This window comes from Talaromyces proteolyticus (genome assembly GCF_021365285.1).
Source record: "Talaromyces proteolyticus strain PMI_201 chromosome Unknown BGW36scaffold_4, whole genome shotgun sequence".
NCBI classification, from domain to species: Eukaryota; Fungi; Ascomycota; class Eurotiomycetes; order Eurotiales; family Trichocomaceae; genus Talaromyces; species Talaromyces proteolyticus.
Window position 1 is genome coordinate 72,372 of NW_025764280.1, and position 27,966 is coordinate 100,337.

Sequence of the window (27,966 nt, forward strand, 5' to 3'; positions counted from 1 at the left end):
CTTGAGAATGGGTAGAGCTAGCCGCCAAACAATTAACAGAAGAGTTGCTCTGATAGTTTGACAGAGCAAACTCAGCAAACCAAACAAACTACGCAAACCAGGCTCGCTAAGCAGGGCTGCAAAACATCGATACTACTGGCTGGCTGCTGTCTAAGACACTAGCCAATAGAAAACGGGATCATCAAGGCGTGCAACTGGACAGTAATCAACTAGTGCGACCTGGTGTTGATCGCCGCCTAACAATAATATTAATAATAATAACAATCGCTCGTCTTCAACCAGTCGACGATGTCGCTGGTTTCTACCATGGCGGTATGATTCCCATGCATAATTAACCCTGCCTTGTAGATCCTACACTTTCCCCATGACACTTAACTCCCAAATATATATGGAGTAACTATCCCCAAGAGTTATTTGTCGGATAACAAGTGAGGCTAATATCCATAGTGACGCTACTCCACACCGGTCAGAAACGTATGACCAATATCAATATGAGCAGGAGTTGCTGAAGCACCAACGGCATTTGCCAGATTCTCACGATTCCTCAATAGAAGATGAGAAATACGGACAGAGGCCTGGGCTGAGAGGGAGAATAAGAACTCTGTGGGACAAAAAGGTCAAGCCTGCCTTTCCAGAAGCCATTGCAGATATCACTCTCATCAAGGACGTGTTCACTACGGAAACACTTGTTCGCAAGGATTCTCATGATGCGCAAAGATATCCTGAAATTGAACGGGTTGCAGAGATTCGACATGGCCTGGATCTTGGTGGTGAAGAAAAGGCATTTTTGTCAAAAAGAAAATTGCATGTTCGAAATAATTTCGCCAAATACTTAGGACTGGACTCGGAGAAGGTAAACCCAGACGACATTCCAATAGTAGGATTTGGGGGAAGCGGTGGCGGATACCGCGCCATGATCGGACTCGTCGGCTATATGCTAGAGATGAAAAAGTCAGGATTGTGGGACCTAGTCACCTACGTATCTGGCGTGAGCGGTGCATGTTGGTCCATTGCATCCTACTACACCTTTGCAGAGACAAACATCGACCACATGTTAATTCACTTTAAACAACGATTGTCACCCTACCATCCGTTATCTGATGAAGCCATCCGCATGACGCTGACTGCGACGAACGGCCCCTACAATACATTAGGACCGTTGATATTGAAACATATCAGTAAACTGCATATCGTTCTTATGGACCTATATTCCGTTTTCACAACAGGGTATCTATTTCTCCATCAAAGTCAAGAAGAACACCCCCTTATTCGTAAGAAGATCAACAATAAGCGAGGATGGTGGAAGTGGACTGACGCCCATAAATGGCTTGAGGATGGCCACGAACCGCTGCCAATTATGACTGCAATTCGTCATGAACGGCCATGGAAAGATTGGATTGATAAGGAGCATCCATTTAAAAATGATGATCCCCAGACAGAACATGAATCAGACATAGTCGACGCTTGGTTTCAATGGTTCGAGATGACGCCCTACGAGATTGGTTGTGACGAGCTTGAATCATGGGTCCCAACATGGGGCTTCGGCCGACCTTTCGAGAATGGAAGGTCCACGTTACAGCTTCCCGAACAGTCACTGGCCCTGCTGCTCGGATTGTGTACGAGTGCACTCGCTGGTCCACTTGATGCGTATCTTGCAACCATAAAGCGCAACCTGCCGACTGGTTCGTTTGGAAATATACTTCATGACATGGCTCTGAAAATCACCAACATGTGGGGAAAGCAGAAAACTAAAGTCTTTCAACAGCACCATCCACTCCATGCTTGCAATGAGCACAATTTCATGTTTCATAAAACCCCTGTTCCAAAAGGACAAGCAAGGTCACCGGGTATTGAGAACTCGCCTCGAATCCATCTTCTGGACTCTGGCCTTGACAACAACTGTCCTACATATGTTCTTCTTCGACCGGAACGGGAAGTTGACGTTATTATCCTCATGGACGCGTCCAGTGATGTTCATAAGGATGTTTTTCAAGAACGTGTGGACCAAATTGGTAGCCGAAGAGGTATGAAATATACTCGGCGGCATAATAATCCTGAGCATGGATCAGACGCCAACTCTTTCTCGGACAAATATGCACAGGTTTATGATGGTGCTGTTTGCAACCGACCCACAGAAGTTGTGGATTCATACGGACATACGGTCACCAACCCCCCAGCCCCTACCTGTAATAAAGATAACACTATTATATATATGCCACTTCTCCAGAATGAAGATGCTGTGCCAGGCTATGATCCATCCAGGGCTAAATGGTCAGGCAGTTACAATCTGGTCTGGGCCCCAGAGCAGATCGACATGTTGGTGAAAGTCTCCGCTGCAAACTTTGAGGCGGGCCAGGAATGCATCAAAAATGTTCTTCTTGAAACCTATTTGAAAAGGAAAGCTAGGCGTGAAAGTCTTTTGTCTTAGTGTATGTGGCACCCAACTTGATATCGATTACTCTCAGGTCTAACAAGGATGTCCTAGGCGTAATCGGGGCCTATCTTGGTGTACATAACTACCTCTGAGAACTTCGAGCTTGGAACGACGTCGAACTTATCGGTTAAAGTGCTGATGGATATTTGACTTAGCAAGGAGCGGAAGGCGAATTTGGGGCTTTTCCCATCATTTATTTCCTCTATTTCTTGTCTTGTCTTGCTTTGGATTCATGGGAAGCATATTCAATGCTTCCTTGACATAAAGATCACTCTATACGTAGTAAATATTTTTTGTGATCTATTAGATAAGTTTTACATTGTTCGTTTCAAGACTACTTAAGTTTGTTGATAATGCTTTCGTTTTTACAACGCACTTATCAGTCACAACTACTGCCTTGCGAGATATACGTCCCGAGAAGCTACCCTGAAGCCCTGTGTATTTTAGTACTCCAAGAGTACTACGGCTCTAAAGGTCCTTTATAAGTCAACTAATTCTGCATTCTAAGGATCGTATATCGAAGACGTAAATTGCTTCCATATACTCCACGCAGCTATTATTGTAATCAATACTTTCCTTGATTCAAGTATCGACTACAGGGAATTCTACAGCTTCTAACCGAGTTACTACTGTTTATACAGATGCGACGTCGTGATCCAATCGGTGAGATGTCAACACCAAAATGTATCATTATCTACGTGAATTGTTCATTTAATAATCCAAAGTGTACTGCGGCTCTTTATCAATATATATGTTAGGTCAGATCAATGTATTTTGTTTTCGGAGCGAAGTATTATCCTCCCGTGCAAGACAGGATTGGACCAAGGATCAGTGGATGTTCTTCTGTTGATATCTCACCCGTATAGATTGATGGTTTTGTTCACGAGCCGATTACAGCCACGACAACGGCTCAGCCAACTATCGATGACTTGGGTTAACTGAATTCACTGAGTGAAGCCCATGAGAAGGCCAAAACATATATTTATAATTATCATTATCGTAAGAAACTCCTGTTGGTCCTTGTCATCCATAAATTACTTCTAACCAGATTCCTGCAAGACACGTTTTGAGTACATTTAATAATCGGCCACGACAAAAATTGAATCTTGAATCTTGAGCACCTATGCAATCCAACCGCTTTGTCAGAAACGCGATATAAACCTCTACATGTGCATATGTAGAATGTCAAACGGAACGGGAGTATAGTGTGCCTATCAACCGAGACACTACGCCAAAGAGGTTTCGCCCCATAAAGAACGTCCTTGGAGAGTAAAACTTAGAGGTTGGTAGTAATAATAATTTACAAGTTCCAATTTTCAACTAACAACAACATGTCTCCGGGTCTCAAACTCTCCAAGGTGCTGTAGCACCGTTACACGTAAACACGACTGCCTACATTGGCCTACGTCTGAATCAGATTCAGCTCTTGATATTCCGCGTTTATGGGGTTAGTTTCTGGACGATCCAGGAAAGCCACTAACTCAGGATGACGCGGATAGTCTCGGAAATGCCGGAACTTTCGAAACTACCCCATAATAATAGTATTATTCTGAATTGTAGGTATACGCTGTATCTATGATCTACTTAAAAACTAGTGCCTTGTGAGTGTTTTATCTTTTTCTCCGGTCATTATTCTTTCACAACTATCTTGGCCGGCATAGATTGCCTTTGATCTTTCATCATGACCCTGCTTCCGTCCGCTGAGGATGGCTATATGCCATACATGCTCTTACTTGTAAATGGAAGCTTTTGACTGCCAGTGCGCTAAAATACCCTTTGTACACAGACAAGTGCGATGGCACTACTACATTCACTCGTCACATACGTCTATCCTATCTCTGCACTCAAACAATTCTCCGGTGCATCTGCGCCGGAACCGACAGCGCTCACCGCACACATTTATGGTGCCAAGAATATCTACACGAGCCTTATTCGCCTGTACACTGCATACAACATGCACACCCCCGAACTTTACAACTTGGCTCTAATCACGTACGTAGGCGTCTTTTTCTTGTATGGAACCGAATACCTCATCTGGCGTACTGTTCGCATGCGAGAATCGGCATTGTCGTTCCTAATATCGGGTGGAATGATAATTTGAATGCTAAATGGAAGAGAATGGTACTTGCAAAACTAGTACGTATAGACATGCGAGTTGACGTTGATATCGGCAATTAATCTGGTTTTTAATCATCTATCCCTTGCCACTTTTGATTTCCGCGTCTTCGTCTCGTGCTGACCCGTAGGCATGGCTGGCTGAATCGTGAAAGATGAAGACACACAATTTAATCATACTCTCGTGGTGCATTCAAATGATTAGACGCCGTGCCAATCTCATTTAATCATTCTATTTGCTCTCCCGATTTTTCCCATTGGCTCTTTTGGGGTTACTAGCTACCCGTATATAATAATATAATAAGAATGAATCCACCGGCGACCAGGCTCACGTATTGACGGTCCCAAAGTTCCCAGGCAAGTCGGGTATCGCTGATCAGGCGCCCCTGAAGCCCGACTCGTTCGGGCCTAGCGGATGAAACCACAGCGTAACAGGCTCACACGGCTCAGGCTCACAGGCCGCAGCCTTTGTAGTGCAACGCGGCTACAGTGCACCAGGCCCCTGCTGATGCCGATGCGGTCCACCATTATGACCAATCGTAATATTAATTGTTACTCCTAATGCCAACCAAGAAATCAAGAATATTAATGATGTCGCTTCTCGTCCTGGCGATCAATGTTACCGTCGCCAATATAAGAAGGTCCCTTGGCCTCGTCGCATCCGCGGCCTCGCAACTACTCTGCGGAGAAGTGCTCAACCGCCTCCAGATAGTCAAGATGCTGAGCAAGTTTGTGCTTGCGGCCTCGCTGCTTGTCGCACCAGCCTTTGCCGATCTTCAAACAATCACAAGTAGTAACCACAGTCGAAGCTATTGGATTCACGCACCAGATGATTTACAGGACGGGAAGACGTACCCTGTGGTGATCGCTTTTCACGGGAGCAGCAAGCTTGGCTTCGATATTGATGGGTTTGCGATGGAAGCCGATGTCAGACTGTCACTCCCCCTGGTGCCGACCCCATACTCTACCAACGTTAGTGCCGCCCAAGGTTACACATCCAATTAATACACATTCCCCTGCTAATTTGATCCCACAACAGCGATATTTTGTTTATCCAAATGGTGTCGGTGGAGTATGGGCTGGTCCATCCTACGGCAATGTCTCAGTTGCCGAAGATCTTCAATTTGTTAGCGATCTGATTGCCGATATTAAGGAAAAGTATAGCGTCGATAGTAGTCGCATCTATGCTACTGGCTTGTCAAACGGCGCTGGGTTTGTTGGAACTATTGCCTGCAGCAGTGTTGGCGGTCAATTCGCTGCTCTGGCTCCTGTTGCTGGATCCTTTTATACGGATTTTAATGGGACGAATTGCACCCCAGCCAGATCACCGCTTCCCATTCTCGAGATTCACGGAGGGAGCGACAAGACCGTTTATTATAATGGCGGCCAGGGTGAAGGCGGCTTGTTACCTGCTATTCCTATCTGGTATATTCTCCCACTTTCATTGCTATAGTTTTCAGGGTATTTCATGTGGTTGAAAGTAGACACAGCTAACAGATACCTTGCCAGGCTTGGATACTGGGAAAAAAGAAACGGGTGCACATCAAACAACTCGACTGTGAGTAGTGACAATGGCAATGTCCACCACACAACATGGCTATGTGGCGGGCAAAATGGGACATTGCAACATTGGAAGGTTGATAAGAATGGTATGTGTTCCATTATTCCTAGTGAATGCAAATACCTTTGTATACTCACAATCAGTTTCTTAGGGCATGATTGGCCGTCGAAAACTATCAATTTCGATATGATGGCTGCAGGAATGGGCCCTCAGCCTATCGAAGCAAACGATATTGTTATAGACTTTTTTGATCAATTCTCGCTCATTGATTGACTGAACAGAATTTTAGAATTCATATATGAATTTGAATCATTCATTACAACTGCCAAGAAGGCCACTACTGCCTTGCACCTGAATAGAAGAATATATACTACCCCATGGCCTGTTATGCACTTATACTCATACATACAAAATTAAATTCATAATAGAACATGTCTTAGATCGGTTGATAGCAATACATGTCCATGTTGACGAAACTTCTGTCAACAGCAAAAGGATTAGATCACATGCATTTTCTTGATTTTGTTTCAAGATAGCAACATTTTATTCAAGTATATCTCTGTGATAAATATTCAAAAACTTGAATGGGCTTTCTATCTAAGTTTTGGACCATAAAAATAAACATAAACCGGAACTGGTATGCTGATTGCAGTTGTTATTAATGCTAGAAGTGTATTTCTCCAACTATCGCTTATATTAAAATATATACTTGGCATAAAAAGTAGAAACCTGAAGGAAGTTGAGCTGGGAGAAATTGGGATGCTGCTGATGTTGAGCTAGCATGCTTGATGTAGCAGTTAAATTATGTAGGTTTCAATGGCTGGCAGGTGTGGAAGTTATACGTAGCAACCTAGAAGACGCAAGATTACACACGGATTGAAAATTGTATTTTCGCTTGAACGTAATCAGGCTGAATACAAAAAGATTCTCAAATAAAATGTGAATCTCACGCAGAAAGTTATTTGATGGATTGGAGACTGGGACAGAAGGCTAAAGAAACAATCGACGGATATGCCGACTGTAGCCCATCACACCTTGGGGAGAAAATACCATTTATGAGCTTATATTCCTGTACAAGACTTGAGGGCGAATGTGAAGTGCATATATGAATTCATTGACGCAGTTGGCGGTATCTCAAATCGGGTTGAGACTATTTCACCGAGCTGGACGCATGGAACAATCACCTGATGCGGCTGATGCTGAGACGGATTGCGCAAATAACTCATCAACTCCAATCATTGAAATTATACCATCAAGTGGCTTACCTCTTTCTCACAGCAAACATATATACAGCGCTTCGCTGAATATAGATGACAAGAGCAATGTCATCATCACAATCATCGAGCTCAGTGCCTAAGTTTCTTAACCGATCAAGCTTGAGAAAAGTCGTTTAATAATACAGCTTCTATTACCCTCCAAATCCTGCACAGGTGAAGTAAATAGCGTTCAAATACTGTCGACTCCTGCCAACTATGTTTGTATTTTCTTCAAGCATCAAGCGAAGCTCTGCAGGCTTAGTACTCAATGTAATCAAGCAACTAGTTATGCTCGAAGAGGCAGCTATCAAATGCAACCAACTAGCTCCCACAAAAGCATTATGTATTGATATAACGAGTACCCTAGAAAGGGTATAGGTTTCTATTAGCTACTGTGTATCCAAGGAAAGGGGAAAGTTCGTTTGGACTGGGAAACGTGCGCAAAATATGGAAACCCGCTATATTTAGGTCCACAGTTCTCCCATCTTACAGGCCTTTCTCAAAGCAAAGCTTGGTGGCCCATAGAGACTAGACACTACCTAATAAGACTACTCTTCACTCTCTAGTCGGCTGGTTCTTCTTTGGCTCAGCCTTCTTTCCTGTCGCAGCTGTCTATCTGCGGCTAGCGTCTGAGCAAATTTGCTGCTTTCCCGGATCTCCGGACCCTTCCAGTAAAACACATATATCGGAATGGCCACAAAAAAGGCCAGGCAGCCGAGAATTGTGCTAGCCCACTGCAGATGGAATTTACCCCCAATATTGCTATACATCGGGGTTGAATACATGGCCGCAATACCAGCTAGGAAGTCTCGAGCAAATCCATTGCCACCAGTTGCAGAAGCAGAGTATTCCCCATAGGCTGCAACCATGTAGTCAATAGTTGCCATATAAATAGAATAATTTGCGATGGCAATCAGGAACACAAATATCAACGGAGCAATCCAAGGAGTATAGTCTGGTCCCATTGACGTCCACGCGAACCCAAATAGGCCAATAGTTTCCAAAGGCGCAATGAAGAGAAGCAGGAGAAGACGACGTTCCGGGAGTCGTGATGTATCGCCATATTTGTTACGAATATGACGTTGGCGAGCAAGGTCAGGAAGAAAAACAAAGTAAGCAAGGAGATAGCCCACAACAATAGCGATAAAAGTTAAGCCAATCTGCACAGTATTGAAGTTCCATTGTTTAAACACCAGAGTAAATGACTCGATACATGTGAATATCAATGCGTCTGAGAAGCCAGACAGCAGGGAAAGGAAGAGAACGATCGGCTCACAGAGGAACATTTCAAAGGGGCGCCTCCAGATGTAGAGTATTTCTTTCACTTCGAGGTGATTTTCTTTCAGTTCACCAGGCCCGTAGACGTTGAGGTCTTCACCAGATCGACGGCGTCGCTTGGCTTCCCGGTCGATTAAAATGGTTGAACGAGTCTCAGTGACGAGCAGCATATGCATTAACTGGGTGACACCACCAAAAATAAGTTGAATCCAGAAATTCCAACGCCAAGACAGGTATTGTTGAATTAAGCCTCCAAATATCGGACCTATGGTGGTTCCCCCAACGGAAGAGAGGACCACGTAGGCGACGGCAAATCCCTGATCGTTGGCTTCCCACATATCAGCCGTCATCCCTAAAGTTACCGATCCTCCCGCAGATGAAAGCCCACCTAAAGCACGACAGACAACAATAGTACCGAAGTTTGGAGCTAAGGCACAGGGAATCTGCCAAATATTGACCAAAAACAAACTGAGCTGCATAATTGGCCATCGTCCGAATTCTTCGCTCCAGGGTGCCCATAGTTCACATCCGAAAGCATAGAAGACTAAGAAGATCATTTGCCCAACCCGAGCTGCCTGTTCGCTGATACCAAAGTGCTCCGACAAAGGCGTCACTGCGTTTGGATAAACACTCGTATTAAAGTTCATAGACATTTGTACTGTGAAAATCACAGTTAGGATTGTCCATTTCTTCCACGACGGAAAACTATAACCGAGTTTTTCATAGCAATCGTCTTCTGTCAGCTCCCGTTTTCCATCTTCGCGTTTTTGAGCGCTCCATTCTGACGCGCTTGGGTGGCTTTGTGTATCTTCAAGATGGCGATTCTTGGGGTGACTGGAGGAACTATGCCTTTGGCGCTTTTGATCTTCTGCAAGAACACTGGGTTTCGTCACGGCTCTTAGATCTAATGGCTCTGAACTTGGGGTATTATAGACCATTGTTGTGTTAAAATAGCAAAGCAGCCAGCAACTGTTAAATTGAGAAAACAAATTCAGGTTTTTAAAATGTAGGAACAGCAGGAGCAGGATAGTGAGCGTTTTAGGTAGGTAAAAAAAGCGATCAATAGGCTGGGCCCCTGATTAATTATATAGCAACCAACATTCATCCCATTTTGAGATGAGCATGGTAGCACGTCTTATATTATATACCTTCCGAATACAGCGAACTACGTCATATCAAAACAGCGGCCGAATTTCCGCTAGCCATCACAGTGGTTATCTGATGCCAACTTCGTTCATTGCCTTTTGTTCTCGGGAAACAAGCTATTCCTATTAGTGGAAGGGCTTAGATTCAATTCTCCATGTAATATGTTCGAAACCTCGTTGTTTAACCATGATGTTGCCACATGAGCGATTTTAAACTTGATAGTGAAAATAAAACGTAGGGTTGCGGCGCTTGCCGGAAATGCTGCATTGGGAAGCTCCGGCGGCACTCCCTTTCGGTTTTCCACCTATATCGATTGTATACGTTGTCAATAAACTTATGACGCAAGGAATGCCCGCAAAGTTGTAAGCGCGCGCTTGTATCGTACAAATAAACGTCATGAAGTTGGGCCAGGTGGAGCGATGACATCATATATGATATATTGGGGGAAAAAACGAACAATATTTTAGAAAAATTATGGAATTCCCCACCTATATTCTTAAAATTGAACATAAGGGGCCCATCATCTTACAATTTCGTGTTTTTAATCTTGCTGTATGATAACCAATTTTTACTTTGAATAACATTATGCACCAAATCCCGCCTAACTTGTTTACCGACAATATTGCTCTTGTAGAAGTCCGTAGCCGTACTATAATGCATCTCCTCCTTAGTGATGCTATGAGAATGTGAAAAGTGTAAATCATCCCAAACTTATCTCCCCTGATAATAACATAATCGATGGGTACATAGCCACAAAATAGTAAGTTGTTAACGGTAACTGTCTAAGTCTATAATTAGCAGGTGCCTATTCTAGCCCTTGTCCCACGGTGATCCAGCATCTGTCTCCCATTACCTTTGTTTCTATCACACACTCTCTTTTGGCATCATATAACTGTGTCTAGTTACCATTTACCAACCAATGTCGTATTTCCCAGCCACTCGGGGCTTGCAGAGTTTGTGTATAGCATAATGCTCCATGGTGCCAGAGCTGCCATCGGACATCCGCCCATCCCCACTAGTCGTAGTCAGCATCTAAATATAGTAAGTTATGCAGAAATTGATATACTTTTTGGTTGACGACCAACCATTTTTGATAATTCACATTTTAACAATTTTAATCAATAACAAGATTAGGGCGCTTAAATTATTATTACTGGGCCTTATTCTTACAGGGATAAAAGCTAAAGATCAGGCTGACTTCTGGAATATGCTATGGACTATACGCTTCGTGGAAACTAAACACTCGAAGAACGCACCAGCCTGAACAATAGAAACACAATTAGAATTGATGTTAGTCGCTTGGGATTTGGAGTAGCCAACGCCATTTTAAAGGCCTCAAGATTCAGTACACCGCCTCCAATCCCAGTGTATGCAAAGTGAAAGGAGCCAATACAACATAACGCGGAGGGATAGACAGCCCGGAAAGTTCCTAATGTTACTAGTAGCCATCACCACAGCAGAATGGAAATTTTATGATGCCACAGGATTGATGGTCAGGAGTAATGGAGCATTTTCCTTTTTTCAGCGATAAGTGGGATTCGATGTGAGCGGACTTTGTCTATCACTCACTAGTGGATCAAGACTCGGTATGCCTTGGAGTGGGAAATCTGGGGTTGCATCCCGATCCACTACAAAACTTGTTTTTCGGGGCAGGGGTTTATCATCATCCGAGATTGCTTCTACTGTACTATCCGAATCAACGATGCCAGAGATCAACTCGTTGTAAAAGTTTTGGCCACTAAATTACTACGCACCCTTGTTAGACCCTGTTGGCTATGCCAATGCGCTAATTGCCACCGTTTGATATAAATGTTAAGATTCAATATATTCTACTAGTTGACAATGACAAGTCATTGTGAAACCGGAGATGGTTCTCACATCAATAATTGGCCAATCAAAGATGCAGGCTGACACAGTCTGGTAATCGATTTCATTGACTAGCTAGTAAGCCTGAACGACGCTCAAGCTTCCTTTCCTCATCTACATCATCAGCGTTCAAGGATAAGGTAGGGGTTCCACATCCGCGGAGCGATATATTATTTTGAACATACTGTTGTACTGCGAGAGGGATAGTTATACCTTTGGCCTAGATCACAGGCCAGATAACGGATCCAACCAGGTTGAATTTATGTTCTCAGTAGTCAGCAGACAACAGACTTGCAACGAATACATAGCGCCGGGAAGGCAGATCAACACATCGGTATCATTGAGATTTGATACAATGAACACGCTATTTAACCTTATGGGTTTCGCAGAGGTCCATCAACACATCCTTGTTTTCATATTTGACAGCTCGGAACTCTCGCCATATTCTAAGCAATCCCTTCTCGTGCTAAAGCATGCACCCAAATGGTAAAGTTGATGATTCCATTCTTTGGGATATTAAAGTTAGTGGGTATCTGTATGCCAAGCATGACTCCGATATAGGCTTTCCGTATGAGCCGACTCCGACACCGGAGCCGCATGACTCAGACTACCTACTCTACTGTGCGATAATACTTTTATTTGGTACGAATAGAGGGATAGACAATTTAAAACAGAAAAAAGCCAACCTGAGATCTCTTACCATAGAGGCTCTTTCTTCAAGACATTCAGTTTCATAACTATTATTTGAATCCTCTTCTCCATTTCAAATTCCCATATCTGCTATAACATTTAGCCATTTCGTTCTTTTTTTTGGCACCTTCATAATGGCAGGCGTCGTAAGAGCAATCAATGCAAAGATTCGATCCAACAAGGCTCTAGATTACTTTTGCTCCACACGTATGTCCAATTGTACCCTTATGTTGCAGCGAGATGAGTTGCCTGCTAAGAATTAGCTCCAGATTTCTGGGGCCCTGCCTCGAATTTTGGTCTTCCGATGGCCGCAATCATGGATACGCAAAAAGACCCTGAAATGTGTGTTCATTGTGTGTTTTGGTGGGAATAGTTGATTGCTTACCGTATCACCGTAGAATCTCAGGCAGAATGACGAGCGCGTTCATCGTCTGTTCGAGCCTTCTGATGAGATATTCCCTTGCCGTGTCACCAAAAAACTATCTGTTATTCGCTATGCATTCCGTTAATCTGGCCGCACAATCTTTTCAAGCCTGGCGATTTGTAGACTACTGGTAGTGAGTACCCATATCTATCCTTTCCTCAAGGCCTGTTTGTTATTCGACAAATTATTCTGACGTAAGTGAATTCTCAGTCTTCAAGACCGTGTACAAACAACCAATGTGTAATACGACAACAGATTTGACGTGGAAACATCCTAAAAGCCATTATGAAATATTCTGCATTGTTCTCGGCGTTGGGTGGAAATTTCAATCGTACCTATCGGTTGATATCAGCGAATTTCAAACCTATTAGAAAGTGCATCACCTTGTTTCTCGGAGAAGTCCCATTATTAATTAGGTTTAATTTAAGGCACGACATTGTCTATTTCAAAGATAGAATGAAAACGTTTGAACAAAACTATGATTTGTGAAATTGAGTCTGTCAATTGATGATATGGAATATAAAAATTTAATGCATTGGACATTTGTTTGACCTTATGTCTAATTGATTGTGCTTTTTCAAATTTTCAATATTACTAGGGTATAAAAGATAACATTGTAATTGCTCACAAACTGCCAACTTTCAAGTGTCTCCATCAAGTGAATGTTTTATTGCGAGTACTTTGATTTCTTCTACATCTTTCCCTCGGTCCGAATTTTCTGTTCACCAACAGAAGCACAATAGCGCTATTAATCTATATATTTTCGAATGTCTCGGCAATAGCTCCATATTATAGTGGAGCATAAGATCTAGCAATGATGATTTCAACTCCACTTAGACAAGAGGTTTACTGAGCTGAATATCTCAGACCTCGCATAAGGTTGCTCAACAAGGAATCTATCAGGTATATCGTTCGTACAAGGGTAGAGACAGTTGTAGTCAGGGCCCCCGCTTGGAATTGAAATGGCCGTTTTTTATGGCGTATATCTCCAGCATCTATGTCTATCTACTTCTAGCAGTCTCGAGAAACAAAATGCGTCGTATTAATACGTTTCAGTGGGGCTTTAATCGTGTTGAATTTCATGGATTTCCGTTTCAATGGATGCAAGTTGAGGATAGAGGAACCCTATTTCTGATTAAAAATGTCCTAAGATGCCATGTTTTCTATGTGAGACACCGAACATATATTTGTTAACTCGCATCATTTTTTGATCGTGTAGCAAGAATATCAAGAATTTTTTGGGTTTATTTAGTAGAGTAGTCCTGGTATCAGAATTAAGGACCGCTGCCCACCGAGATATCGCCCCACTCCCCTCAAAGCCCTCAGGGCCTTGGTTGCCATATTCACATGGCACGACAAATAATCGTTTGGTTCTACCCATTCTCACTGGAACTGTGAGCAGCCTCTGCTTACTATCTCTTAATATCTTCAAGGGTGCTTTTATATTAACGAAATTTAGACATCCTAGTGTGATAGTTGCCTGTGTAAACAGCTTTCGTAAAAAATGCGCTATAAGAACGCGGAATAACTCTAAGAATTGCTGGTTAACTATATAATACTAACAGCAAATTTGGTAAGTATTCCTATTATCGAGATACTGTCAGACGGGATATAGTTAAGTTGAAGGCACTTCAGGAAAGATGAAAATAACCATATTCACAGCTAAATAGCCTCAATTCATCGCTGACACTCACAACGTCATGGAATATGTTTCATAGCCTATTACGTCTCTCCAAGGCTGATGGTGGGTGATGTCTACCAAATTCTTTTATAAGCAAAACAATCACAAGATGGATATCCACGACAGGTTTATATTTACATAATCTTAAAGGTTCCAGCTAGATATTTTTGGTTATATTCAGCTGTCTAGAGGACTGTGGTCACATGTAATCAAGCAGCCATGACAGTAAAGTTCTTGGGAGGATAATCTTGGAGTGATTGTCAATGCTGTGGAATATATATATGACTTCACTTTCATTGACTTGATATGTTATTTTTACATGTAGATCTCGAGTGAAAGAATTTATGCTATCCAATGTGTGGCTACTTAGATGACGATTAAATGTTCACTGTAAAAAATGCATCACACGATAAACGTGTTGAGAGAGAATCTTGATAGTTCGTGTTGTCAATAACGATTGTGCCGAAACATTTTGCAGAGTCTGTATCGTTGGAAGTTTGGTATTGGGACCTTTCAAACGATGGGATCTGCCTTCTTCGCCTTGAGAGTGGGTCAGAACAAAGAAAGAACTGAGCACTGTTAAAAAATGAATGAAGTTACCGGTCATCCGGAAAGCGAGCGACATGGCTGTTGGAATTCATTCAATCCGTGGACAACAATTCATAACAGGGGATAAAATGAAAAAGTTGATAGTGAACATCAAAATCATGCCTAAGCTAGATTATTCTGAGGAATAATCAATTATCAGTGTGGCTTAGAGTCTAGTACAGTGTTGATCTTCCCAAGTGAGTCTTGGATAGGTCTATCGGCCCAGGAAACAAATAGTCAAAGATTCTCTAGAGTTTTGAGGTGCCATATTGAACCCTTAGACAAAGTAAATACAAAACTGATTAGAGTACTGAGATCAATCCTTGTATGTACTGTGTCTAGAGATACATACGTATAAGTTTATCGAGTTGAGAATACGAGATTCGTCTTGACATGGCATAAATAACCCCTTTTTAGGTTACGGCAAAGGTTTCACAGCCTTCGGCCATGGAGATCACCAGATTTGTCACTCAACTTTCATGATGTGGTATACGTTTAGTTGCTCATGTCCACATGACCAAAGTGTCAGTGAATCAATTGGCATAAATAGAATAAACTGCCAATGTCTCGACCAGATGATATCAGGAAGTTGATGACTTCAAGTCAAGTATTAATATTAACACAGCCCGGCCGCTGAGATACGGTGGTCGGAGAACTAAGTGAAAAATAGGATTAAATACGATCCGCATATTACGAGAAAACAATTCCCACATTTTTGGCCCTCGTAATTGTGTAGAACTGCATTTCAGAACCCAAAGATTCATTGACACGAGTCACATACAGTTCTTATTCCAACTTACTATCTAGAGGCTATACAAATTTCATTTCAGTTACAACGTTGAGATGGAAATGATCGACTGTGACTTCAGCTTTCATTTGCCATGCTCTACTTGTTACGAACAAAGGGCACCAACTCATAGCTACAGTGGACCATGGCCAATCTCCAACCCTTTGAGGGTTATTTGGGCTCAAATTGCTGAGTATTTAATAAGTTAGAAAGTAATTTTTACAACTTTGTCATTCTCAATACAAAGAAAAAGTAACAAACAAACCCAGTATATAACTAAAAGGACTGCTACCAGCATATACTAGTTATTACTTTTATTACCTTTGAAATCATACTAAGCTCAAGCGAATCAATCCAGCGACATACAAAACACAACATGAAATTCAATATTACAGCTCTTCTAGTCCTTCCGCTCGCTAGGGCAAGCATTGCACTGGAAAAATTGTCACTTCTAAATAAAACGGACCACAGTGAAGGCATATAGCTGTCGAAGTCGAATGCAGAAGCTGCAACGTGTCCTGTCGGATACCCTCGACATTACTCCAGATACAACTTCTGCTGCAGCGCTTCCAGCTTTTTTTGTTTTTGCTGTCCCAATGCATGCTGTGCTCAGGAAGCTACCTATTGCGGAACCGATTGCCACTGCTCTGGCCCTACATAATCTATATTGGCTGTACAGGTATGTACTAATATCAATTAAATAGTTCATCGATTTTGAAACAAATATATTAATTCCATGCCATATCTAGGCGCCAAGGATTGTTAATATTTACAAATTCTCGTCATTTTCTCCGTTCATAACGATGGACATGGACTTTCTCCATTGTTAGACTTTCCCCTACTACTTTAATTCCTTACCTCAGTACCTCCGGTTCCATTTATGATCATTAAATATGGCTTGGGTTGTGATCTCTAGTCTCCACCATCCCGAGACTACGCGAGCATATAGAAGCTCTATATCAGCCATGAGTTACGTTATATATTGAGCCTCCATATCAACCTATGTATCTAATTAATCATAAATTTATAATACCTGTATAGGTAAAATGCGCCAGATCCTTAGGTTATTACAGCTTGACCACTGTGGCTGTTACCAAAAAAGACTCAAAGTGATCGTCTACGTCGATTGCTTATGATGAATAGTATTCTAACACAGTCTCCCAATTCAAGGCATTAATACAAGGCTGGCCGTGATTAGCGTCACTTTGGCTGTGGAGGCGTCTTTCAAAATATTAGCATTAATACCAATTTGTACAGCCCACAGTGGAAGCGAATGTTTCACGTAAGTTATATGCCTCACATGATTGTTGGATACTTGAATTACTTGAAACCTCGATGATTCTAGTTGATTAGTCCAAGGGCACGTGATCATGGCGAGAGGCTTAATAGGCAATGCAAAGTGAAAAACAGGCCCTACATCCAGGAAACGAAATGTGGAACAAGAAATGCAAAGTATAAGGGGAATTAAGGAGAAGCGTGGGGTTGAGATCTGACAATCAACTGACCTCAAGGATATTACTCGCCAATGATTCTACATACTGAATCTCAATTCCGACAAAAGATCGCTCTTCTCATTGGAAAAAAGGTGGCCGTGCTTAAGGCTGGGGATTTAGGCTCCTCCGGTTCAGCTTTGGAGATAATGATTCCTACCTACATTGCCCCTGGGGAGAGGCTTAACCTCGTCCGCTTGTGAAATTCTAAGTGCCTGAATTTTCTTCTCATTTGTCGACTCAATGAGATATTTTACAAATTGAACAATCCAAAATAGGCAATAGCCTTTTCCTTGTCAAACCGAATATGCGCTGGACTTAAAAGAGTTATTAAGGTGGAAACTTTTTAGCATGATGGAAAATTATTCAACAGGCTTTGTGATAAAACACTATGGTGTGTCCTACATCAGTTGTGAAATTGCGAACAAGTCATGGCTGATTTGATACAAGATATCTAACAGCATCGGTGCAAGGAGTAATATTATCGTCAGAAACTGTAGTAGGGTAATTAATGTTTAGTTTAATCAGACAGAACCAGCGATAAAGTACAAAATGATACCAACAATTGTCAATGCCAACAATGTAAATATGTTAGGACGAAATGAGAATAAATGGAAAAGAAAAAGGCGAGGCATCGAGTCGTCCACGACTCCATCTTGTCTCGGCGACTCGGCGATAACCCGCAGCACGCAATCCAGGAAGTAATGGCGAATTGGCTTCTTAATAATCATCAGCCAGCGAGATTTTAAGAGTCAACATCAATTTCGACCGACTCTCAACCTTGTCTGAATTTTGAGATCTTATTCATAATTTGTGATAGGAACCATCTAACATGCAAACATCCACAATTAGATCGGTCGCGATCATTGGCGCTGGTGCAGCAGGTGAGCTAGCCAAACAAACCACTTATTACGTTTTCCTAAGGCTCAGCATGAAAAGGTGCAGCGGCCGCAGTTGCCTTCGCAGCAGAAGAATACTTTGAGAAAATACGGGTATTTGAAAGGAGGGAAAGCGCCGGTGGAACTTGGTGCGTTGGTTCCACTTGCAAAGTCTGAACGACGAACTGAGGGATTCCAGGATATATGATCCAGATCCAAGTCCAACAATCAAACCTCAGCCAGGAAAGTTACCGCCGGATCACGATCTGCCATTAAACATCCCCAAACATTTACCGACGACTAGAGAACACTCGTATCAGGAGCGATATGAAAAGACTCCAATATATAATGAACTAACGTAAGCCATCAATGCTAAGTGAATGCCACAATTTGAAAAAGAAGTTGAGCAGTGTTGATCGTTGTAGGACCAATGTCCCTGCCATAGCAATGTCATTGTCGGATATGCCGTTTCCTTATGGTCCATTTGTACCGCATCATGTACCAAAGCAGTACATAGAAAACTACTTCTCAACGCATGAAGTTGATAAGTATCTGGTACTTAACACAACTGTCGAAGATGTGTCGCGTGATTATGACCGGTGGCTATTGACTTTACGACAATACCATGCTGCTGAGCAGGTCGATCACTGGTGGAAGGAGGAATTTGACGCGGTTATTCTTGCAAATGGGCATTATAGTGTTCCTTATGTATGGAATGCTAGCCAGAAAGAATTAAAATTACTATAAAACCAGAAGCGCTGACTGTTGTGATTGTAGATCCCAGCCGTGGAAGGTCTTGAGGCTTACGTCGAAAAATATCCTGACCGAGTGATACACTCGAAGTCGTATCGCTCAGCAGAAAACTTCCGGGGTCGAAAGGTTCTAGTGATTGGGAACTCGGCTTCTGGACACGACATCACATTGGGTGCTGTGAAAACCGCTAGCCTCCCAGTTTATCAATCTCGACGTTCGTCCTCGCACTGGGATGGTAACAAGCCTGATCCAGGGATTGTGTGGAAGCCAACCGTGAAAGAATACTTACCTACAGGAGAAATCATATTTGAAGACGGAACTGTTCTGGACGATGTCGATGTGGTGATTTATTGCACGGGATATAAGGCTTCCTTTCCGTTCTGGAATGCGAGCGCGAACGGAGGTCCAATTTTCGACTACAAACAAGACCGCCTTATCGGAAATTATCTGCACACATTTTTGATAGATCAACCATCACTTGGAATTGTTGGAATTCCTCGGACACTGACCTTTCGAAGTTTTAATTACCAAGCTATAGCTCTTGCTAGGGTCTTCTCTGGACGCAATGCACGACCGTTGCCTACAAAGGCCAAACAGCGGGAATGGGAAGCCCAAAGATGGGAGTTCGTCCATAGTAAACATCGTAAATTCCACGATATATCATGGGATGATGGCGAAACAATGAACTATTTTCGAGAGCTGTATGAAATCGCTGGTCTACCACGCATCGAGGGGCAGGGTTCGACCCCACCTGTTATGGACGCTGCAACGAGGTGGGCAATTGAAAATGTAAAAAAATACCCAGCTCATGGAGATGACGAAGGAGAAGGGCATTCAAGCAAGCTTGGAGACAGTTGGGCCGTTGTTGAGAGGCGCCATTGTCGGGATAGTTTACACTTCATATGAGAACAAAGCGTATATAAATGAACCATGCCTCTCAACCTAAGGATATACATAGGGATTGAAATGACGAATGAATCAAAAGTTCAGTTCCACATACGACAAAAGTCGTACTAAGTGGTTCGAAGGCAAACCTTGGTCGTGTATTACTTGTATTGACCCTAAATCTCAGATCCGGATTCTCATTCACCAGATATACGGATTTCAATGTTATGTCGCTTGATGGAAAGTAATGAAAGATACTTAGGCCAGCAGAAGCTGACTAACCCATCAGTATAATTCAGAGGCTCGCTTCATATATATCTGGTTTATACCATCATTAAAATCTTATCCGAAAACTTTCGTCATCACAATCATGATACGGATTTGATTCTGCCAATTTCGGTAGATTTCTCAAGCTCAAATTCACCCGAAACCCTACCTTCATTATGCCCTTGCATCTGCTACCATTAGTAATCTGGTCGCTAAATCAGGGTTGGGGTGATAATTCGAAGCACTTTCAATCTATTCAATCACTGTACATCGCGAGTCAATCGATATAACACGACTAATATAGACACCCGGGAGTCCGGGTCCCCCTTCCGAAAAGCTTAAGAAATAAAAAAATATGAATTTCTAACTACCTCCCCCCATACTGAGAAAACTGAAACATTATTTCACTCATTTTTAAACGTCTCTACATTCTTTACAGTCTTTTTAGCATATAAAGCAGCATATTTGAACTTATTATTTTATTTTTTATAGTCTTCTTTACGGTTGTTTTTATACTCATAATTAAGAAAAATACATTATTTTATATATATATAAAATTAAAAGAAAATTTTTCTTTATAAATTTAAATCTAATATCTAATTTATTGTGACATGGATAGGTCTAGGAAGCAGGCTTATGCTGAATCTGGCAAGACCAGGGGTCTCTAAGATATCTTGGGAGTCAATTGTGATATATCATAATTGATAGTTTGATACCATCAGACCTTAGATATGATGTAAATACCTTTTATCTTACAATATATGTCTATATCTAGCCAGATTAGATATTAATAATCTAAGGTGGAGACTTGGGTATATAAGCTTAATTTCTAATCCAAAGGAAAGAATCAAAAATTAGAAAAAATATTTTTTAATATAATTTTTAATGTAACTTTTAATATACGCTCATTTAGCCTTAAATAGTCTTTAGTTCAAAGCCATTATATATCTTCACTACTACATAGATCAATTCAATTTTCTAAATTCCAAATCTCACAAGACTACCCGAATTAAGGCCTCATTTTAGGGACTTTTTAGCATCTTGTTGTTGAGTAGAAGGTTTGTAATCAAGCGACGCGTCGTTGCAAGGTGGCCGAATTTTGGGGTGGCCGAACTTGCGGTGCTTATTTTAGTGCAATAAGGGCTAAATCACAAGCTGGTTTTTTTTGTTTTTGTTTTTTCCGCTTTGAACGAACTAACGTCCAGTCACTGGATTAAACATACCCTTCCTGGTCTCCATGTAATTACAATGTTATACCTTTCACTCCTTTGATTTTATGTTTACTGTCAATTTGGTGGTCCTAGAATTCGGTAATCTGTGCGCGATGATTCTTCATAGCCAATCTTCGAAGCGGGCCAAATGCAATAATGCGGGTCTTAATGACTCAGGATTTGGAATGAGTCCAAATGACTCATAACCGCCAATCTCCCAAAATCGATTCCGTATTAATAGTATCTTTTGCGATCCATCACTTTAAAAAAGCTATGCTAATGCATGTGGTAGAGAAACAATAAAGGTTTTAAAAATCCAAAATGCTGCCACGTATCAACGTTACGACCAACATTGTTGCTGTCGCCGATGTGTTGACGCGATCGTTCAGTGACAGTCCGGTTACAGCATATGTCCTCCACAATAAGGACTCGACTTGGCATGCACCAATCATACCATTGGATATTCTTCAGCCAAAGATGGTCGAATGGACAACCTATAAGGCTAAGATTGGTGGAGAATTAGTAGAGGCTGGCGACTATGCGGCGGCTGCCATCTGGTATCCCTACCTGCAATAGGCTACTTAATCCTAGATTCGCAGAACTGACGTGTGTTCCCTTTAGGTTTCCACCTGGAGTAGATCTTCCAGCTAGCTCCGATGACGATGAAAGGCTTGTAGAATATAGAAAGACAAGCGGCAAATTAAAGAAGGAGTTTCTAAAAGGGAGACAGTACTGGTATTTGAATATGATCGGAAGGCATCCTGAGAGAAGTGATCCTGGTATGAAAAAAATGTTTCACCTTATTTTTGATCGTTGTCCTTATGCTTAAAAACCAAATAGGAGTCATACGCGCTCTTTTTGAGCCATATATTGAGCGTGCCCATGAGCAAAAGGTTCCTATTTGGTTAGAAGCAGTTAGCGATCATAGCAGACAGGTTTACGAACATTTCGGCTTCAAGACGGTTGCCACCTTTCGAATAGGCTTGGGTAAAGTTACCCCACGAGGTGAATTACAGGAAGGCGGTGAAGGAATCCCTTTATATGCCATGATCTTGGAGTAACCCATTTCAAATCAGTCGACTTCATTGTCTTTTCGACTATGAAAGATAAGAAATGTGGATTACACTAGTCCAGCTCGAAGATACCGCCCTAGTATATATACAGTAGCCATAAGAGATTAGAAATGCTGAATATCTTGCGTGCAACTCTCTGTCTTATTCTTTTTTACTTGATTCGAGGCCCGGATATTGATTTGGGGTCAGTATACCCAGAGCTGCCGCAAGAACAAAACCACCTACTTTGCCAAATCCTTTTAAAACTGCTTGGCACCAATGAAACTTTACCAAATCCCCACAGAGAAAAAAGAACTGCTGCGCCGCCCAAAGAGGGACCATGGCTATTTGAAAGCCATACCCACCTCGCAGGCTGGCAACAGATTGGCATATTTTAGTTGCATAATAGTCACCAATCTTTGATGCGTTTTCCATGTTGTCTTGATGAGCAGATCTGTAGCTTGTGGGAATAACATTTTTGTTCATGACTCCCTTGTAATTTTCTTTAATTTTATAGAGTTTTGTCATTGCAGTGTGGATGATAGTTTCACCGAACCAGTACAAAAGCATGATTTGAGCGATATACGCATCCCGAAAGGTAATCACTTGGGGGAAGACTGCATGAAGCTTAGTGTTATTATCCAGGTATGGATGGCTTTGAAGCTGAAGTGGTCCAGTTTTAAACAAGCCTCCAAATTCTTCCGATTCGAAATCAGAATACCAGTTTGTAAGACGATGGCTTATTGCGAGCCAACAGCTGAGAAGGTCATCGATAGCAAGAAGATCAATCTTATAGTTGCCAAATTGCAAAGACTCTTCTGTTTTAGTGGCGATGCTGTCTAGCCTCTCCAGTAGTCCTGGAATATACACCAATAAATCGAGGAGGTTGTCATGGGGGGTATCTGACAGACCTTGCCATTCGGGGCGAGCGAGGAAGAGGGGCTTTCTTGTTCCATATGCATCCCATATCTATTTTATGCATCAGATCTGGCCTTTTTTGGTTTCTTCGCCACCACGCTGAAAGAAGTAAGAGCAAAAGGGTTGAACGTACCGCTGTAATTCGTACCCGGCTGTACAAACTCAGATTGAGAGGTAACGCTTGTGATGGTGGTCCGCGCAATTCTAGAAGCCTACAGGCACCTTTGACGTGAAACATCCACCCATGCAGACCCTGATAGGTGCAATGGAAAAGCTTTTTATCAATTGGCATTAGCAAGCATTGATCCTGGTTCCATATCCAATCATACTTTAGATTTCGGAAAACATGGGGGCGTGGGGGTCGGAAGAGAATCAATCAACGACAACTTTCGGGGGAAGGAAAAAGAATAAAAAATGTCATGCACACCCACCTCATACATGGCCATAATCATAGTAGTAGCCAATACTCCATCATTGGCCGATTTCATTGAATCCAATGGCAAAGACCCCAGTCTTCGCAACACCGCACTATAAAACCTCTGGCTTTCCTGCATATACGCATTGTTATGGCTTGAATCACTGATATATGCAAGACATAATGCTGTCAACGCTGTATCTAAAATTTCCCAACGACCAAGCAGGTTTGGCAAGCCTCTGATCCATGATGATGGCGTCTCAAAGGTACGGTAGCTAGTCATAGAAGCAGGCATGTATTTCTCTAAGAAATATGAAAGCACTTGCATCCTGTTCTCAGGAGCCATGTTTATACTCCCCGTCAACGAAGGCGAGCATAGCTCTCTCTGTTTTCCCTCTGGTACGTCGACATTATGTCTGTTACGAATTCGTTTTAATGTGACCTTGTTCGATTTTCCAATTTCTGTAGTGGGAACTACGAGGACGAAAGGCTCGACAGGGTAGCCTTCACACTGAAATCCAGCCTTTTCGCATCGTTCGCATGTTGGCTTCCGTCTATCGCACTTTGCTTCATGAGCATTTTAATGAATATTAATATAGACGAAGTAGGTGAACAAACTTTGATTTTTCGTTGTTGGCACGTCAGACAAGGACGACCGAGAAGAGCTCTCTTGCTTACCGACAAATTCGGCATGTCTTTGGAAGTACAGTAAGGTGAGGAAAAGATAATTATTGGGAGTTGGTACTCCACATACGCACGAACACATGGGGTTACGCAACAAGTTTATACTATAGTTTAAGTGGCGCTTCCAGACAACTGTCAGAAGGCAATGGAACAGCTATAGTGACTGTCCAATTACGTACGATGATTGATTGCACAGAGATATCCAATCGAGGCTGCAGGCCTAAGTATGTCTTACTTATTTATACGTGCTTATGCAGTGACCGACACTTCACGCCCCAATTCAGGCAAATCTTTCCGAGCTAGCCAGTCAGATTCAGTTTCAGTCATATGCACAGCTTGCTGACAGTCCACACCCGTTGACACCCGTTAAAACTAGATAGCCAGTCGGATCGACTTCGCATCCTAAGACCATGCCAATTTTCACTAGCTCCAAACTGACCTGTTCAAAGAGATCCCCGAAGTTCGGCGACTACTAATTAAACCAATGCGTACGTAGTATAGTAAGTACTAAGTAGTGATAATAAAGATAAAGTACGCAAGTTTGAGATGCGCAGCCTCCTGTCAAACTGTATGGAATGATAAAGCAGTTTTCATAGTTGATTCAACATCAACTATGCCCAATCTAATTTTACCTCCTATGTAGGTAAGCATTACGAGTCCTATATATTATCTAGATCCCACATGTAACGTAGGATGGATATTCTGTGGGTTCGGGGAGTCTCCATATTTACCTTCATTCGTCTTCAAATTTCAGGGTGTGTATAGTGCTCTTGGCAATCTTTAGAAAAAAAGGCATTACATTTAATTAATAGAACAAGGTTCTAAAGCTAAGCACATAATAATTCTTCTTCAATTGACGACAAAGGGTTATAGTTATCCCTTAGCCTATGGAGAGTCGTCTTGGCATTTTGGCGGGCATGTGCGCCTTTCCCGTGGCCTTCCCAATTTAAATAAGGGAGGGGAATTCAGAATGATCAAGATCTGGAAATCATGTTATTTCTTGTAAACAGCACTCACAACCAACGTTTGCTATCAAATTTAATTTAAACCAAGCGTTTTTTCTTGTCTTTCTTCAAATTATCTTCGTTTCCTTTTTCATATCATTTTTGAGCATGATATCCGGTTTAGATAGGCTTATACTGGGTGGATAGTGTCATGGTGTTTAAAGTTACACAAGGAAAAGCCATCTCATTAATATCCTTTTAGATTATAATGTTCAAAAAACTTGTTAAATTGCATATATACTTATAAAATATATAATCCAATGAGATGCATGCGAAGAAATAATCTCGATCTTATATGTAAGTATATGAGTGATTACTGCCAGCTTCTACACTTGATTTGCTGGGTGCGTACTAAACAGACCACGATCGGAGTCTAGAGTCGACACGCATTATTCATTACCCCTTCCACGACAAACGACTGACAATCATCATTTCTCAACTTGTCCAAGTACATTATTTTGGATTATCAGGAATTTGATATGTATAGCTTAATACTTTGGATCATCGGTACAATGTCGATATCCGCAAGGAAAATGATCAAACGCAAATAAAGCTACTTCATACGAACTCAACGATAGGTGGTATAATTGATACCACCAACGGAAAGATAATTATATTTACGTCGATACCTTCCCAATAATCTCAAACACGCTTCAATCATCCGATGTGATCTCCCCGACCCTTCTATAATATCACCCCTGTGGGAGATTTTGGATGTTGCGTGGGGAGATGATTTGGGAACGGTATAGTGTGGGGTGAAGTATCTAAGATCACCTTGCTTATTTGCCCTTAACTTATAGTAAAATGTGCATTCTCCATATATAGTGCTATGGTCCCGATGTTTTGCCGTTAGCTCACCCCATCAAAGGCTCTAGGCTCGTGACGGCATATCTGTAGCTATCTAGATTTGTTGTCGATCGGCTCGCGTACATACATCATTTTCAACCTGTTATCCGTACCAATAATATACTTTCTCTTCCCAGAAGCCACTGACTTTACTGTAGCAGCCGTCGACCTTACATTATGGACAAAGAAAACGGCGCTATGAAAAGCGCCGACGAGCTATAGTCAGGAGAAAAAACGGGTGGAGTTATTGGGCTGAGAGACGAGATTACGGATAAGAAAGATGCCATGCTGGATGTGGAGGTGATGGAGAAGGCGTTTTCTTATCTGATGGCAGTGCATAGATATCAATTGATACAATAAAACCATGTTGGTTCCATCAATATATAAGTTGCAGAAATTCACACATCCAAAGTCCTAGACATATCTTAGTGCAAGCTTCCCGACCAAGCTCTCTTTACAGTTGTAGAAAGAAGAGAATTTTGAATATTTGATATATTGGCAAAGAAAGACTACAATTGGGAAGAAGATGATCACCCGGTTTCGGCAATTTGTTGCCGAAACCGGCTAAAGATTATTATTTATTTCCCTTTCTTCGTCATTCAAATCAAATATTACCCAAAGATTCTTGCAACAATACTTTTCGGTTATGCCTGATATTTCCAAGCACGAATCTATCTTGGAGGGCCTCATAAATGGCACCTACCACACCCTAGGTTTGAGCATCGGCTCACACAAAGTAGTGACTCCGGGAGAAAAGATCGCCAAAAGAGGTAGGAGATGGCAACCGTTACCAGAATATCTTGCCAAATTTCATCTGATAACTCGTTCTCTGAAAGACACACATGGGACGCCTAAACTATTAGCGCCACCGGGCTTTCCTCAGGGGGTCTATGCAATCATCTCTATTGATATCGACGCGCCGTTCATCACATGGAACGTGCTTAGCCCGGCGGCACATTGGATTCAAACTGGTTTAAAAAGCGCACAGGGATCTCAAGAGCTTACAAGTGACGAGCCCGCGATTGCATCGTGGGTGGGTGCTGGCCCACCACCAGGAGCTGCGCCTCACCGATACGCCTTTTTCCTCTATCTTCAGAAGCCAGACTCCATCATTCCACCAAATTTGAGGGAGGGCCACTTTGGTCTCATGCAACGGATGAGGTTTGATGTTGATGCAATGGCGAGACAGTTGGGACTTGGTGAGATAGTGGCGGTCAATTATTTTGTTTCGAATTAGGGTTGCTTTAGGGAACATGACCTAATTATATCTGAAGTATATTCACAGATCAAAATGTCCAATAAGGTATGATGTCCCCTGCAAAGAGTCAGGTAGATAAATAGGTAACTTCGGAGTCTACCAACAAGCTATGGGGTATAATTCACCCAAAAATTGGCTACGTTACCATTGGCTTCATTGTGTATGTGTCCAACTGTAACACTATAAGGCACTACCAGTATTAGTTGCGAGAGAACTCAATTCTCATACAATTTTCATTTCTTGTCTTGGCATGGTGATCATATCATTGACCAGTCAGTGTAGGTAGGCAGTAAGTCACTCAGTCATAAAAATGGCTGGGGTATGATTTAGTAGGTAGCCCATATTCGTCGAGGAAATTCGATAGATCGATGTGAACAGCCAGATGGAAGTAATGTACAATTTTTATCGGCCACACCAAGGAGACAGTAATTAAGTCCAGTTAACTATTTACTTCCATGCTTCCGACATAGTTATTACAT

At 42.0% G+C, this 27,966-nt stretch overlaps 9 protein-coding genes across 9 annotated transcripts; 7 read left to right on the forward strand and 2 right to left on the reverse strand.

Moving 5' to 3' along the window:
- Positions 1–128: 128 nt before the first annotated feature.
- BGW36DRAFT_373414 (putative cytosolic phospholipase A2) lies at positions 129–2,766 on the forward strand. The gene is made up of 2 exons (XM_046215576.1): positions 129–393; positions 448–2,766. Exons 1-2 carry the CDS (start codon positions 365–367, stop codon positions 2,426–2,428), a joined length of 2,010 nt encoding a protein of 669 aa, XP_046073806.1. The 5' UTR covers positions 129–364; the 3' UTR covers positions 2,429–2,766.
- A 1,320-nt stretch (positions 2,767–4,086) lies between these two features.
- BGW36DRAFT_405409 (uncharacterized protein) lies at positions 4,087–4,535 on the forward strand (the record flags this gene model as incomplete). The annotated part of the gene is made up of 2 exons (XM_046218966.1): positions 4,087–4,169; positions 4,221–4,535. The coding sequence occupies exons 1-2, from the start codon at positions 4,116–4,118 to the stop codon at positions 4,533–4,535; spliced, it is 369 nt and encodes a 122-aa protein (XP_046073807.1). The 5' UTR covers positions 4,087–4,115.
- Positions 4,536–5,053: 518 nt separating this feature from the next.
- On the forward strand, positions 5,054–6,607 carry BGW36DRAFT_123126 (uncharacterized protein). Its single transcript, XM_046209292.1, has 3 exons — positions 5,054–5,521; positions 5,589–5,974; positions 6,059–6,607. The coding sequence occupies exons 1-3, from the start codon at positions 5,111–5,113 to the stop codon at positions 6,381–6,383; spliced, it is 1,122 nt and encodes a 373-aa protein (XP_046073808.1). The 5' UTR covers positions 5,054–5,110; the 3' UTR covers positions 6,384–6,607.
- Positions 6,608–7,914: 1,307 nt separating this feature from the next.
- Positions 7,915–9,582, reverse strand: BGW36DRAFT_405411 (MFS multidrug transporter; the record flags this gene model as incomplete). The annotated part of the gene is made up of 1 exon (XM_046218967.1): positions 7,915–9,582. The coding sequence occupies one exon, from the start codon at positions 9,580–9,582 to the stop codon at positions 7,915–7,917; it is 1,668 nt and encodes a 555-aa protein (XP_046073809.1).
- A 2,727-nt stretch (positions 9,583–12,309) lies between these two features.
- On the forward strand, positions 12,310–13,378 carry BGW36DRAFT_373420 (mitochondrial pyruvate carrier). Its single transcript, XM_046215577.1, has 4 exons — positions 12,310–12,553; positions 12,616–12,688; positions 12,745–12,903; positions 12,981–13,378. The coding sequence occupies exons 1-4, from the start codon at positions 12,481–12,483 to the stop codon at positions 13,012–13,014; spliced, it is 339 nt and encodes a 112-aa protein (XP_046073810.1). The 5' UTR covers positions 12,310–12,480; the 3' UTR covers positions 13,015–13,378.
- A 4,705-nt stretch (positions 13,379–18,083) lies between these two features.
- BGW36DRAFT_373426 (putative dimethylaniline monooxygenase) lies at positions 18,084–20,080 on the forward strand. The gene is made up of 5 exons (XM_046215578.1): positions 18,084–18,200; positions 18,256–18,343; positions 18,394–18,552; positions 18,620–18,902; positions 18,972–20,080. The coding sequence occupies exons 1-5, from the start codon at positions 18,149–18,151 to the stop codon at positions 19,851–19,853; spliced, it is 1,464 nt and encodes a 487-aa protein (XP_046073811.1). The 5' UTR covers positions 18,084–18,148; the 3' UTR covers positions 19,854–20,080.
- Positions 20,081–21,631: 1,551 nt separating this feature from the next.
- BGW36DRAFT_293006 (uncharacterized protein) lies at positions 21,632–22,371 on the forward strand (the record flags this gene model as incomplete). The annotated part of the gene is made up of 3 exons (XM_046210954.1): positions 21,632–21,867; positions 21,932–22,089; positions 22,151–22,371. The coding sequence occupies 3 exons, from the start codon at positions 21,632–21,634 to the stop codon at positions 22,369–22,371; spliced, it is 615 nt and encodes a 204-aa protein (XP_046073812.1).
- A 153-nt stretch (positions 22,372–22,524) lies between these two features.
- Positions 22,525–24,388, reverse strand: BGW36DRAFT_292557 (uncharacterized protein; the record flags this gene model as incomplete). The annotated part of the gene is made up of 4 exons (XM_046210922.1): positions 22,525–23,331; positions 23,414–23,554; positions 23,712–24,257; positions 24,314–24,388. The coding sequence occupies 4 exons, from the start codon at positions 24,386–24,388 to the stop codon at positions 22,525–22,527; spliced, it is 1,569 nt and encodes a 522-aa protein (XP_046073813.1).
- Positions 24,389–26,813: 2,425 nt separating this feature from the next.
- On the forward strand, positions 26,814–27,898 carry BGW36DRAFT_373441 (putative phosphatidylethanolamine-binding protein). The gene is made up of 2 exons (XM_046215579.1): positions 26,814–26,999; positions 27,066–27,898. The coding sequence occupies exons 1-2, from the start codon at positions 26,876–26,878 to the stop codon at positions 27,464–27,466; spliced, it is 525 nt and encodes a 174-aa protein (XP_046073814.1). The 5' UTR covers positions 26,814–26,875; the 3' UTR covers positions 27,467–27,898.
- Positions 27,899–27,966: the final 68 nt, after the last annotated feature.